At 50.2% G+C, this 14,497-nt stretch overlaps 1 protein-coding gene across 1 annotated transcript in view; it reads right to left on the bottom strand.

The window, feature by feature from the left end:
* The window catches only part of LOC149348158 (glutamate receptor ionotropic, NMDA 2B-like), a 210,749-nt gene that overhangs the window by 7,562 nt on the left and 188,690 nt on the right, over positions 1-14,497 (bottom strand). The window contains exon 17 of the mRNA XM_089587966.1: positions 1,055-1,218. Coding sequence (XP_089444092.1) covers positions 1,055-1,218 — 164 coding nt within the window. The remainder of the gene's footprint in view (positions 1-1,054; positions 1,219-14,497) is intronic.

Below are 14,497 nucleotides of genomic sequence, written 5' to 3'. Positions count from 1 at the left end.
TTTTTGCTTCTTTTCTTATCTTTATTGCTTTTTATTTTTATTTTCAAAGCTTATTTTATTTAGCTTTTATTTTTGTTTATTTTCTTATTTTTATTTTTTATTTTTCCTTTTCTTGACATTATTTCTTTTATTTTATTTATGAAACCCATGCATTCACTAGATGCGCCTTTATTCATGCTCGAACCTTGAGCCTTCGTGGCGGAGTGGTAGCGTCTCCGCGGACAAATCTGCCGAAGCGTCTGTCGTCACGGCTGCCGACGCGTCTGCTAACGACAGTATGAGGCATTAAAGGCTTTCGCCTTAAAACACATCCGTGAGGGACTTCGTCTCGTGAGAACTTCATATGGTAGCATGGAAGGGTCCTGGTGTTAGATACAATCTGGTGTCAGTTCAAGTCTGCCACATTAGAGTTCATCCGTCTGGATCAAAGTGCCCTAAAACGTAATTCATTTCTCAGAAACGGCTCGCAAGCTACCCGTTTCCTTCCTCCATCCTGCATAGTAATTTTTATTGGAAAGTAAGTAACTTGATCATTACACGGCGGAGACTTAATTGGTCTTGCTCTGCCTAAACTGCTGCGGCAGGAAATGCTGCCCGTGAGACAACGAAACACAGGACAAGCAGCATGGCTCCTGCACTGAAGATTCAATCGATAATTCACTCAATGTTAGTTGCCGCCTCCAACCACTGATTGCTTCGATACACTCGGTCTTTATATGTGAGAATAGTTTACACATTGGTATTATTCGCGACTCAGCGTCGGCTGATGAAATGAAGAGGTGAGGAAGCTAGATAAGTTGAAAATCGAAAGGCCAGTGCAACAAAGACTGGCTCACTAGTCATCCGCACTGCCCCTTATCGACTGCCCCTTATCCGCACTGCCTCTTATTCATTCAGTGACTCACTGACTCAGTCACTCAGCAACTCATTTACTTACTCACACCGCACAAGGAAGGCAAGATGCAGTGAAGCGCATGCCTGTGCATACCCAACTGGGCCTCACTCAATTGCTCACACTTGCAACAGTAGTCAAGGAAGGCGATGGAGGACCCACCTGTGTATGCCCAGCTGGGACTCCAGCTGGCTGACCCGCATCCGGGCGAGATCGAGCTCGTGGCGGACCTTCCACAGCTGAGTGTCGCACACGGGGTCTCGGCACCGGCGTCGCTTGTGAGCCTCGTACACGGCATCGCGGAAGCTCAGCGACTTGCCCATGCTCTGCAACGCACCATCGCAAAACTGAGTGTCAAGGACAGAAAGCGACCGCACAGGGGAAACCTAGTATCAAGCGAAGACCATTCACTTGATGTGAAACACGACCGCGACAGGAAGCTTGCACGAGTCAAACGTGCGCATTACTTCTTGCCTTGAATGAATGTGCTTCGCCACAGCAGACAGCAAACGCCAATGTGCAACCCCAGTTGGTCGAAATTTCCGGAGCCCTTCACTACGGCGTCCCTCATAGCCTGACTTGCTTTGGGACGTTAAACCCCAATAAACCAGTAAACCAACCACTTACTGCCCCGACAGAAAAAATCGCCGTTATTTAAGGGAGCATAAAAACGACAAGAAAATTTAAAAGACAGCGGACGAGTGCCCACAGGTCGTTTCGGCGGATCGACCAGAGCCAAGCTAAGCCAATGGATGGTACAGGATGGGGAAGCGAGAGGGCTGTGTGGCCACTGTAAACTGAAAAATAAAGTGTTGGAGGTTTTTGTAGGGAAAGGGGCAGCTGCGGAGAAAGGATCAGAGACGGGCATAGTTAAGAATAGTACTCGAACTTGAAACTTTATTGGAAGTGCATTTGCATACACTTCAGGGTGGACGCCAAAAGGCACAATGCGGGCAACGAGCCTGATCTACTGCAGAACACGGGCTTGAGAGGTGTCCTGCTATGGGTAAGGAAAGTAGGGTACATAGGGAGCTTCGGGGGTCCTCATAGTAAGACTCGTTGCCCCGAAGGGCGTCCTTCTTGGTGGATGGGCGTTCTACGAAGCCGCAGGTTCCATTTCTGGTATGGCACGATATGCATTCCTTGGGAAGGTATTGGTTTGGTAGCTGGGGGATATAAATTTTGCTACCTTGTACCTCAATACCCCCCCCAGCAGTGGCTCAGCGGTTACATTGTTTTGTACTGGACACAAATTTATTAACATGACTCCCAGTCACACATTGTTGGAGGAAAAAATCTCTCCTTTACTTATATTCTAGTGCGTTTCAGAAGTTCGTTTCGCAAACCTAAATCAAGCGCGATCGATTAATGACTTCGTCACAAACGTGCTGCAGCGCTCAGTAATAGATCACCTTTATTTATTTAATTTATCGCAACACGGAAAAAAGCTTCAACCAAAGGTTGTGAAAGTCCACCACAATTCCATGTCCTTCATCCGCTCGCTTCAAGCAATATTGCACTCACCACTGACACGGCCGCTCAATTGAGAGCGCACTGGGTGCGGCCCGTCGCGTCGCCCGAAAGAGCCGTATTGCGCCTAGTTCTCATCGCCACCGCTGCGGCGCCACTCCGCCACGAGTCCGGGCGGAGAGCTGTGCGCAGCGGCCGAGGCAGTGCTTTCGTTTAGGCGTCCGCGCGGTAGGCGCTTCATAATTTTAGCATTTATGAGCTGCGATTCACACATTATGGCGATGCCACGTGCAAGTTTCCTATTGATAGCGTGATAGCGGCATGTCAGCATCACTGTGTTTTTCCAAATTGCACGTGCGTTTACACCGAGAATCGAGGCATAAGTGCGCTTCGCCGAGCAGTCACCAATTCAGTTACGGGCGTTTCAGCCACTGTAATTACTTACTACATATTACAATCTTGAACTCGGGACAACTTTTCGGGCACCTTATTCAACGTGCACTTTTTGTAAACTTACGCTTCTGGTCGTAACGTTAGTATTATAGTTCAGCCTGTTGCTCCGTTTTCGCTGGAAATAGTTTCAAAGGGGTACCACCTCGTACGAGGGTCATCCCAAAATTGTCTGCAGTTCATTTATAAATCGAAAGAAATGTTCATTTCAAGCAAATTTCAAATCCCTTAAAGGGGAGACCATTCTACTTTTCCACATAATCGTCGTTGCGGTCTATGCATTTTTACAGAAGCTGGGGCAGGTTTTGTATGCCCATATCATACCAGCTCGCCGCTATGCCGTTGAGTAAGCGCATCTTTCACTTCGTCATCATCAGAGAAGCGCCTTCGAGCGTGGTGCTCTTTTAGCTTTGGAAAGAAGTGGTAGTCACTTGGTGCCAAGTCCGGACTGTGGGGTGCTGATGACGTCCCATACAAACTGTTCTAGGAGAGCGATGGTTTGACAGGCAACCTGGGGCGAGCGTTGTTCCTCTTCTGCTATTTTGAATCGCCCGTCTGAGTTTCTTAAGGGTCTCACAATATCTGTCCGCGTTTAGTGTGGTGCCAGGAGCCAAGAAGTCTACCAACAATACCCTTTTTCGATCCCGAAACAGCTGCCATGACTTTGCCGGCAGACTGTGTTCGCTTGAATTTTCCCGGCTTGGGCCAAGATGAGTGCCGCCACTCAGGTAATTCTCGTTTGGTCTCAGGCGTGAAGTGGAATGTCTAGGTTTCATCACCCGTAACAATAGAATACAAAAATGTCCCCGTTTCATCTCCAGAACGCGGAAGAAATTTGCGGCGGGAGTGAACGCGTTGCCTTTGGTGGTCGTCTGTGAGCATTCGCGCCACCCGTCTTGCGCACACCTTCCGATATTTCAACTTTGCTGTCAAACTCCTATGAATAGGGCTTCTAGAAACGCCAGGAACCAAAATGCAGAGTTCGTCGAGTGTGATCCTCCGATATTCCCGCATCATTTCTTCGACCTTGGCGGCTGTCTCATCAGTAAATGACGGTCTCCCGCTTCTTGCTTCGTCGTGAATTTCACTGCGACCAGCTGAGAACTCCCTACACCACTTGCAGAAGTTTTTAACATCCATGCAAGATCCGTACACTTCCGTCAACTGGCCATAATTTTCGATTGGTTGAACGCCATTTGCGTGAACTTCGCTTCTGGCGGTAGCAACAAACTGGGGCTCCATTTCAAATGGCTGCCGGGCGAATACTGACCGTCCCATTCGCGCCAAGTCATGGCTTGTTTGGAAGACGGGGAACAATGAACACAGCAGTATAGCGAGCAGCCGCGCATATAGTTTCCCTGCGGCCGCAGCCCTTTGGAGACCTTACTTTTGGGATTACCCTCGTAAATATACTGCTGACACAAACAGTTGAAAAAGAAACAAAACAAGACAGCCAGTTCAACCAGACTCCAGCAGGCTCAGCCAATGTTTTTCGTTTTATTTTGAAGCCACGTGATGCACCGAAGGAATTCAAGCCTATTTTACAAGCGAAGAACTTTCCTTGAAAGAGGTTTATGAGCAAGTATGATTTTTCCCACCGTAAGATTGATGTTTCCTGCCCAATTGGTCAGCAGATGGTCGCATTAGTTTGGTTAGAAAGGCTTTGCATAGGTCCTCGGCGTGACAAAACCAACTCCGGACATTGCTCAAAATAGGAAAGAAGGGCTGAAGCGAACATCTTGCATAGTTTGCTGCTTCTGCGAGAACTCATGGTAACCGATCTTCGGATCTTTTCTTGCGTTTGTGGTGCACAGCGACACGCAGCAGTTGCGTGGCATGGTGTCACATGCACTTAGGACGCTGTCGACACAGGCACCGGTAACAAGCTCGCATAACTAGCAGAACCACACGGTCATGAAGAGCAGTTAGAGCGAAAACACGTGCCAACAGAGCCAGCGCACTCCTTCCGCGTCGTCTGGCCGTCCGTGCCGGCGGCGGCTTGTCACTGAGTGGTGGCGCCCCCGCTGAGAATGACGGCGGAAACTTGAACTTCTCCCAATACGCGCTCCCCCGGCCATTGAGGCGCGACGCGACGGGCCGCACCAAGTGCGCCTCCATTGAGCGGCCGTGCCACTGATTACCATAAATAATAGATTAATTGCTGTATGTTTCAGACGGCCGTTAAGAAAGTTCGAAGACAATATCCCATTGATGAAGCATATACACTACCTTTCAATCTGTTCTTTCCAAGCACTTCGAAGCGAGCACATAAACAAGGTACACCCTACTTTCACTAATTCTTTTCAAATTGGGCTTGTATTCGGAGCCCCCCAAATGCACGCCCAAGCCGCGCGCTTCCACTGTACGTACAAAACCTGCGAAAAGGACGCATTCACAAAGAGGAGAAGTACACAGGACAACGCTGAAGACCAAACAAATCAATGATGTCCTGCGGCGGAAGATCGTTTTTTATGCAGTGGGAATAAAACCGGGCTTTGCAGCAGAGGTAGGCAGTGGTGCTCACGCAGAAGGCAGCCTGGTCTGATGGAGGCTGAACATGTAGAAAGATACCAGAAAGGAAGCATAGTATTGCCACCTAGTATTGCCAGGTGGCGCATACGAAGTAGAGCGACAGCTGAACGGGCTGAACGGGCTTTGCAGTCTCGCATTCAAATGCCGAATGAGTCTGTAGCCATGTACGTGGAGGATATGACTCGGCTCTTCCGGCGAGCTGACCCGGCCATGCCCGAAGAGAAAAAGGTGCGCCAACTCATGCGGGGCGTCAAAGAACAGCTCTTTGCAGGCCTCGTGCGCAGCCCACCATCGACCGTCGCTGCTTTCCTTGCCGAGGCCGCGACGGTGGAAAAGGTTCTTCAACAACGTTCTGCGACTTACAACCGGCCCGTGCATGTTGCTGCAGTCACCGAATCGTTTACCACCGCCGGGAGCCACCCTGACGATTTGCGCGAACTGATTCGCACCATCGTGCGTGAAGAGGTCCTCAAGTTTTGCAGCCCTTCGCAGTCTGCACTTGGTTCTATTTCCGCTCTTGTTCGCGAGGAGGTGCAACAGGCGTTCAGGGGTCCGACCGTCGAAACACCACCTCTGCCGGGAGACTACAGCCGCCCCACCTATGCCGAAGTTGCGAGACGCCCGGCTGCAGCTTCGCCACCGCCGATTCCAGTAACGCCTCCTGCACCGCTGTCCCCAGTTCCACCAGTCCCGTATTTTGACGATCGCCGAGTGCACTTGCGGAAGGCCGATGTCTGGCGCACACCTGACAACCGGCCACTCTGCTTTCACTGAGGAGAACCAGGCCATCTCTACCGCAATTGCTCTTATCGACGCCTCGGTCTGCAGGGCTTTCGAGCCGATTCGCCCAGACCCCGATTTGGCCACCGGCCTCCAGCCATTGAAGACTTCCTCGCGGAACAGCGACTTTCAGCCCGTGCGCCGCATCAGCCGCGCTCATCTTCTCCGCGGCGCTCTTCCCCGAACCCGCACAGCTCCCCGCGAGCAGTACAGGGTCGCTCGCCGAGCCCTCGCCGGGAAAACTGAGACCAGCGACCTTCGGGGGCGAGGTCGCTGGGAGTCGCTGCGCTGAAGACCTCCCGCCGCCGCCGCTACGCTCCGACCGTGAACAGATAGTACCGTCATCTGACCAAGACAGCTGCGTTTCCTTGGACATACCTGTTCTTCTCGACGGTCACAGAGTCAGTGCATTAGTGGACACCGGGGCCGAATATTCAATTATCAGTGATAAATTGGCGACCCTTGTAAAAAAAGTCCTTACGCCTTGTTCTGTAGTGCATCTCCGTACTGCCGGTGGTCATCTCGTTACTCCAAAGGGTATTTGCACGGCTCGTGTTCAGATTCAGGGATCTACGTTCGTCGTCAGTTGTGTAGTTCTGTGCAATTGCTCCCGCGATCTCATTATCGGCATTGACTTTCTGCGGGAGTATGGTGCTGTCATCGACCTCCGCCGACGAATCATCACCTTTTCGACCAGTAAAGCGACCCACCTCGCCGAATCTTGCCACCGCAGTGCCGCCCTTCGTGTTTCTGCAGACAGATGTCACGTTGCCGCCACGGAGCAGTGTTTTGGTTGAAGTCACTTGCAACGACTTGCATGACGCAGAAGCAGTCGCCGAGGCTAACCGTTCACTCCTGCTTACTCAAGGCATCTGCGCCGCTCGCAGTCTACTGACGCTTCGTGGTGGCCGGTCTGCGGTCCTGGTCACCAATTTTTCTAATGAGTACCGGCACCTTTTTGCAGGAACGGCTATCGCTTCTGCCGAACCTGTTACCGATATTCCCGTTTGTTTTGCGTCCGCGGCAGCCGGCACTGACGAACCTTCCCTTGAAAACGTCGACATAAACTGCCACCTGTCTCGGGAGCAACGCCTGGCTTTGGAACAGCTGCTGAAGGAATACAAGTCGTGCTTCGCTTCCTCCTCGAAGGTTCGTCAAACACCCATCACGCAGCACCGCATCATCACCTATGACGACGCTCGCCCTATACGACAGCAGCCTTATCGTGTTTCTGCTAAAGAACGGGCGGTTATCCAAACTCAGGTTCAAGAAATGCTTGACGACGGCGTTGTTCAACCTTCCCAAAGCCCGTGGTCTTCACCTGTAGTCCTTGTTAAGAAGGACGGCACTCTCCGGTTTTGTGTCGACTATCGCAAACTGAACAGTGTGACCAAAAAGGACGTCTACCCGTTGCCGCGCATTAACGACTCGCTGGATAGATTACGGCGCGCTAAGTACAGGGTCGTCCACTCTTGGGGTGATCACCGCTCCCCGTGGCTGCGCTCCGCGGAGCGCCAGTGCGTCCGGCGCGGCCGCGCATCGAAGCAAAGCTGCGCATGCGCGGGGGGAACTAGGGGAGGTGCTTCGCGTCGTCTGCTACAGCGCTGGAGCGCGCCGCTCTTGCTTTGCTGTGAAGCGCACTTCACTGAGCTCCAGCGACTGAGGGACCGAGACGGCATCGCGGGAAAGAGCACTTTAATCGCGGCAGCGTATTGGTTTCGCCTAGAGCATGTGAACAGCCTGTTTCTTCACCGTCAGAAAGTCAATTCAATGCAGAAACTGGAACAAGCATCTCCGCAGATAAACGACTTAAGCATTGCCCCCCCCCCCCCCCCCGATTGATGAGGATAAAATGACTAAAGCGCTATTCTTTTGCGCGCTGTGCTGGTGCTATTTTTTGTTGTTGCCGCAACTGTTAGTGCCGTGTGTCTGGAGATCCTATCAGGCGCGCTTTTCTTGGTTTAGGGCGATGACGTGATGAGCATAGCGCGCAGTTTCGTGCATCGCTTGATGCTATATCGAATTTGATTAATGGGGCTAATAAAATGGCCAACATCCGTGTAAAATCAGGAAAAAAAAATTGAGCGATTGTTCACTCGTATATATATTTTGTTCATTTGCTTGTCATTTCTTCTACCATTAAGCCGGGCAATAAAAACAGTACTTTGACAGAAGCTAATCAGTGATCTCAGCTTCTCCGCGGCTATTTTATTGTTGTGTTAATGTCGCTCGTAGGTGTTCGTGGATCGCTTTACGGGATGTGCGACACTGCGCTGTCCGGCATAGCAACTGATTTCTGCGATCAAAGGGTCGCAACCTTACGCCCCATAGTCATATTTCTAGATCCGATAAAAAATACAACTTATTTACGTCATGTGAAGCCGCGGTGGCTCAGTGGTTAGGGCTTCCGACTGCTGATCCCGAGGGTGCGGGTTCGATCCCGGCCGCGTTTCGATGAAGACGAAACGCAAGGCGCCTTTGTACTGTGCGATGTCATTGCACGTTAAAGAACCCCAGGTGGTCGAAATTCTCCGGAGCCCTCCACTATGGCGTCCCACATATCCTGAGTCGCTTAATGTCGTTAAACCCGATAAACAAACCAACTAACAAATTATTTTGATTACCATCACTTGATGTAAAATCGCCGAAGCAGTTCCGGTTCGTTGTGGGATACCTGACGCGGGAAGTCGCATTCTAAGGTAGATTAATCGCAAATCAATTCTTTGATTATTACATTCATAAGCTGTTGTAAGGCAGGTAGCACTGACGTTTCTTTTTTCTTTTTTGAGTCTCTGGGATCAATGCACACTGTCTGAGAATGCTGTTTGTGTTCGTTTTGAATAGGCGGTTGGAGGGGAAAAGCTATGAGAGACGTGTCTGTTTTCTAGCTTACAATTAAGCTGTATTCTGTGAGAAAGAAGCAACACAGAGAAGTCAAGTGAAAGAGGAAAGAAATGAGTGACATATATTTACAAAAACATTTTCTGCACAGTTAGACACGGAAAAGACGTTGAGTAAAAGACATGACACTTTAGACGTAAGAGGCACAACTATTTCTGCCTGAAAACAAACGAAGTGAGTCACCATCTCTCTTGAAGACGGTACTTGTGAGGGTGCCCTTCACCTCAGAAAAAGTGGTCGGGGTGGGGGAAAATGCATAACCCAAGTTGAAAGGAGGAGACAAGCGATGGGGCTCGTGCGATACTTTGGTATGGATATGTGAGCGTTTCTTGCTTACTGGTGTGCCTTTTTTTTGGTCTGTTTTCTCCTGGGCCCATATCTTCGCTCTAATCGCTGTTGGCGTCATTGCAGAGCAGTTCTTTCTTAAAACTCTACTCTGTTCAGTAGCGAGTGGCTTCGCCACCACCGTCAATGACAGCTCGCATTCTGCTTGGCATGGAGCTGTACAGCGAACGACAAAAGCTAGTGTTGGACCTAAGGCGATCCCACTCCTCTTCCACAGCTGTCCAAAGCGCGTCCGCTGAGAGGCTGTGGAGTTGTCGGCGTGCCATAGAAAATTTCATTCTGCCCCAAACATTCTCGATGACGTTGATGTCGGGTGATTGTGGTGGCCAGTCCAGAACTGCCACGCCACGGTCGTCCAGGTAGGCACCGACCTTTCTTGCCTTGTGAATCGGAGAGTTGTCGTGCTGCAGGATAAATTCATTGTCCGGAAATGGTCCTCCGACTAGATACGGCAGCAGCACGTCGTCCAGGATTGAACAGTATGAGTCCGCATTGAAGCGGCCCTGGATTTGAACAAGAGGTCCAAGTCCTTCAGCAGTCATTACGCCCCAGACGCTCACAGCAGAGCGGCCGCTAGCTGCGACCCGCTGGATAAACTCCGGCATGTATCTATAAAAAAAAATTGTATTTCCTTTTTTAAACAAGCAGATGCAGAGTCTGGACTGAGAGTAATGAATACCGAAATGTTCTGACCTCTTAAGATTTTGGCTTGGCACTAACAGGCTGAAACGCAATTGAACTCGTCCCCAGAGTCAAATATACAGCCACCGTGCCTTTCCTGTCATTCCAGTGGTTATCACGGAATATAATACGAAAGGAATGAACAAAGACCCCGGTGGCCGCACATTTTGTCATTTTTGATCTCATTACAATATGGCGCAGGCTACCGATCCCAACTCGCGGGAACGAAACCTGGCCGCGGCGGCCGTGTTAGGAGCGGTCGAAATGTAAAACGCATTTGATGTATGCGATATCATAACATTTTAAAGACCGCTTAGACGGTCAAGGTTCTTTTAGCGTGCTGTTCTATGGCGTCTCACATAGCCTATGTGACATAAGACGTTAAATCTAAAATACAAGCACCAACATAGATCACGATTTATGCCCAGCTTCAGGCAAACATTTCTTCGCTCGTGGGTCCAGCACAACGCTAGTAAATCGGAGATTGTCTTTGGTTTCAAAATTTTCTAAACTCTTTGGCAGGAAGTAAATACGGGATACAAAAACGTATATATAATCTGGGATGAAACCCAAAAATCGTTGCGCTGAAAATATGGCTTGCGAGATGACATTTATTAGCTCAATATTTCCTTTAAAACACGGAAGAAAAAGCGCAACATGAATTATAATTTGAACACATGCTATCATTGAAATTTTTTGAATAGAGTAACAAGCTATCAACATCTTCGTTTCCATATCTGTGCAAAGTTCCTGCGCACTTGCAAGACATGAGAGCTCACGCTAATTATGCTTACCGGCAGTTCTCGGGGCGCCAAACTCGCTGCCTCTGGTCCCATCTTGTTGTAAAGGTGGACTCATCTGTGAAGACGACTTTTCTCCATTCGTTTTCGGTCCACTGCTCATGCTGAAGGGCGAAATTTACGCGCTTTACTTTGTTGGCCGCGCTCACTATTGGCTTTTGCGCCGCCGTTCTGCTTTTCAGACCTGCCGCGTAGAGGCGACGCTTGATAGTCGTGTCTGAGACGCCATCCAGCCCGAGGTTATTCTTAATTTCGCGAACAGTTGAAGTGGGGTTGTCAGCCACCGCCGCAACAATGGCCATGTCGTCCTCTGCCGTGGTCACTTTGGGCCGGGCTTTACGGGGAGCATCAGCAATTCTTCCTTCCTTTTTGTACGCCTGGATGATTCGATTCACAGTTTTAAATGGCCGATTAGTCATCTCTGATATAACTCTTTGGGAATAGTTTTGAAGGCAGAGATCTACAATGCGCCGTCTTTCATTTTCTGGCACCCGCGACATGGCTACCTTTTCGAAAGTGCACCGGGAAATGAAATGGGCCTGCGCTGTCAAAGAGTTTTTGTCGCCGAAGGGGCATGGGAAGCAGCAAAAGATAAAAGCAATCCATATTCCAAAGCTGATCGCACGATGATCATGCAAGCCGACAGAACTGCGGTCAGAGTAAAAACGTCCGCTGGCCTTCGCTTTTACGAACAATCCGAGAATCATTCGCTTGAGAGTGGCCAGCCCCTTCGTTGAGCAGTCATGAGCAGCCACGTATCAGCATCGTAAGCTGATAAGAGCGGGTAGCATGACTCGGCTACCACAGACCGCCATCCTATACATCTCGGACATGATTCAAGCTGAACTCGCGCTGGTGCTGTGCGGCTTCGTATCATTGAGAAACCCGCTGCCGTGACTCAGTGACTTTCGCTCTTGCCCCTGATCCAAACGTTGCGGGTTCAACCGCAGCCGCGGAGGCAGTACTTCGATGGAGACAATATAGAATAAAACGTGTTCCACGGCTGCTTGGTTCATTCTGAAGAAAGGTCAACTTTTGCAACTCAAAAAGAAGGTCGAACACACAGATAGTCAATGGACAGGACAGGCGCTGTCCTGTGGCCAGGAGCGGGCAGCGGCTGTCCTGTCCATGGACTATCTGTGTTCGTCCTTCTTTTGCCCTATAACATTTCACCTTTATAGCGACATTATATGGCTTATCGGCAACGAAACCCGGATGTTGCTGTTTGCAAAAGTGGTCCAAAAACTCAGATGACGTAATCAAGGAAAGCCAGACATCATAATTGAAATATAGCCTAGACATCAGAGATGTGTGTACGGGATAATAGTTAGCAGTATTAATAGTTAGTAGTGATAATAGTGAAAGGTCTTTAGGACAAAGTCCTTAAGGTGAAAGGCCTTTGCAATAGAGACCTTTAGGTAAAGGACATTATTATTAATGGTGAAAGGCACTAATGATAAACAATAAAGGCCTTCAGAAAAAAGTTTTTTGGCAAAGACCTTTAGGTCAAAGGCATTTAGGACAAATACCTTTAGCTAAAAGGCCTTTAGGTAAAGGGCATAATAAATGCTGATAGTCATTATGAGATTGTTAAATGCCTTCGGGTCGAACGCTTTTTGTGGTAAATGATTATAGGCCAAAGACCTTCTGGACAAAGGCCTTTATGGTAAAGGTGGGGGAAACCTTTAATAGAACACGCAGCAGAATTCATGATGACCCATAAATGATTTCGCATTCACAGCACGCAAGCAGTGTTAAGTGACCTCGGTAATTTTAATGACATAATGCAATAACGCCCGTGGCTCTGCTATGGAAACGCACGTTAATAAACCCCGAGCGGTTTATATTAACCAGAGGCCTCAGCGGTGACCAAATAGTTTGATCAGCCTTCGTGCGTGCCGGATGTGTGGGATTCCATCTGCAGAGCGACGGGTGTTGGCCGTTTTATTAGCCCCATTAATCAAATTCGATATAGCATCAAGCGATGCACGAAACTGCGCGCTATGCTCATCACGTCATCGCCCTAAACCAAGAAAAGCGCGCCTGATAGGATCTCCAGACACACGGCACTAACAGTTGCGGCAACAACAAAAAATAGCACCAGCACAGCGCGCAAAAGAATAGCGCTTTAGTCATTTTATCCTCATCAATCGGGGGGGGGGGGCAATGCTTAAGTCGTTTATCTGCGGAGATGCTTGTTTCAGTTTCTGCATTGAATTGACTTTCTGACGGTGAAGAAACAGGCTGTTCACATGCTCTAGGCGAAACCAATACGCTGCCGCGATTAAAGTGCTCTTTCCCGCGATGCCGTCTCGGTCCCTCAGTCGCTGGAGCTCAGTGAAGTGCGCTTCACAGCAAAAGCAAGAGCGGCGCGCTCCAGCGCTGTAGCAGACGACGCGAAGCACCTCCCCTAGTTCCCCCCGCGCATGCGCAGCTTTGCTTCGATGCGCGGCCGCGCCGGACGCACTGGCGCTCCGCGGAGCGCAGCCACGGGGAGCGGTGATCACCCCAAGAGTGGACGACCCTGTACTTCTCATCCATTGACTTAAAGAGCGGCTATTGGCAAATTGAAGTAGACGAACGGGACCGCGAAAAAACCGCCTTTGTGACTCCAGATGGCCTCTATGAATTTAAAGTGCTTCCTTTCGGTTTGTGCTCCGCCCCGGCTACGTTCCAACGGATGATGGACACCGTCCTCACAGGCCTCAAGTGGCAAAGCTGTCTTGTTTACTTGGACGACGTCGTAGTTTTTTCGGAAACGTTTGACCAACATCTCCAGCGCCTGCGGGCTGTCCTCGAAGCCCTCCGCTCGGCAGACCTTACCCTGAAGCCCCAGAAGTGTCATTTCGGTTACGAAGAGCTCAAATTTCTGGGTCACGTTGTGAGCGCTGAGGGAGTGCGGCCGGACCCCGAAAAGACTGCCGCCGTCGCACGTTTTCCCGTTCCGACCGACAAGAAAGCTGTCCAGCGCTTCCTGGGTCTCTGTGCGTATTATCGGCGCTTTATTGCGGACTTTTCCACGATTGCTGAGCCGTTGACGCGCCTCACCAGGAATACCACCTCCTTTGTCTGGACCACTGAGCAACAGACCGCTTTCTCTACGCTCCGCCAGCGCCTTCAAACACCTCCCGTTCTTGCGCACTTCGACGAAGATGCCGATACCGAGGTCCACACCGACGCCAGTAACATCGGTCTTGGCGCGGTCCTTGTTCAACACCAAGACGGCCTTGAGAGGGTTATCGCCTATGCTAGCCGTACTCTCTCCCGCGCCGAGAGCAATTACTCCACGTCTGAAAAAGAATGTCTTGCGGTCGTGTGGGCCACCATGAAGTTTCGCCCTTATCTTTACGGCCGCCCATTCAAAGTGGTCACCGATCACCACTGCCTATGCTGGCTGGCAAATTTGCGAGACCCATCTGGACGCCTGGCACGCTGGAGCTTACGGCTCCAGGAATTTGACATTACTATTGTTTACAAGTCCGGCCGCAGACACGAAGACGCCGACACACTGTCGCGTGCACCAGTTGATCCTGCCGACGCAGCGCCCGATGACGACAGCGGCTTCCTTGGTACTCTCACCGCCTCCGACCTACTGACTCGGCAGAGGGCGGACTCGGACCTTCGCCCTCTCATTGACGCCCTTGAA

This window comes from Amblyomma mixtum, chromosome 4 (genome assembly GCF_055824585.1).
Source record: "Amblyomma mixtum isolate Tamu chromosome 4, ASM5582458v1, whole genome shotgun sequence".
NCBI classification, from domain to species: domain Eukaryota; kingdom Metazoa; phylum Arthropoda; class Arachnida; order Ixodida; family Ixodidae; genus Amblyomma; species Amblyomma mixtum.
This window is presented reverse-complemented; position numbering and strand designations above follow the sequence as displayed.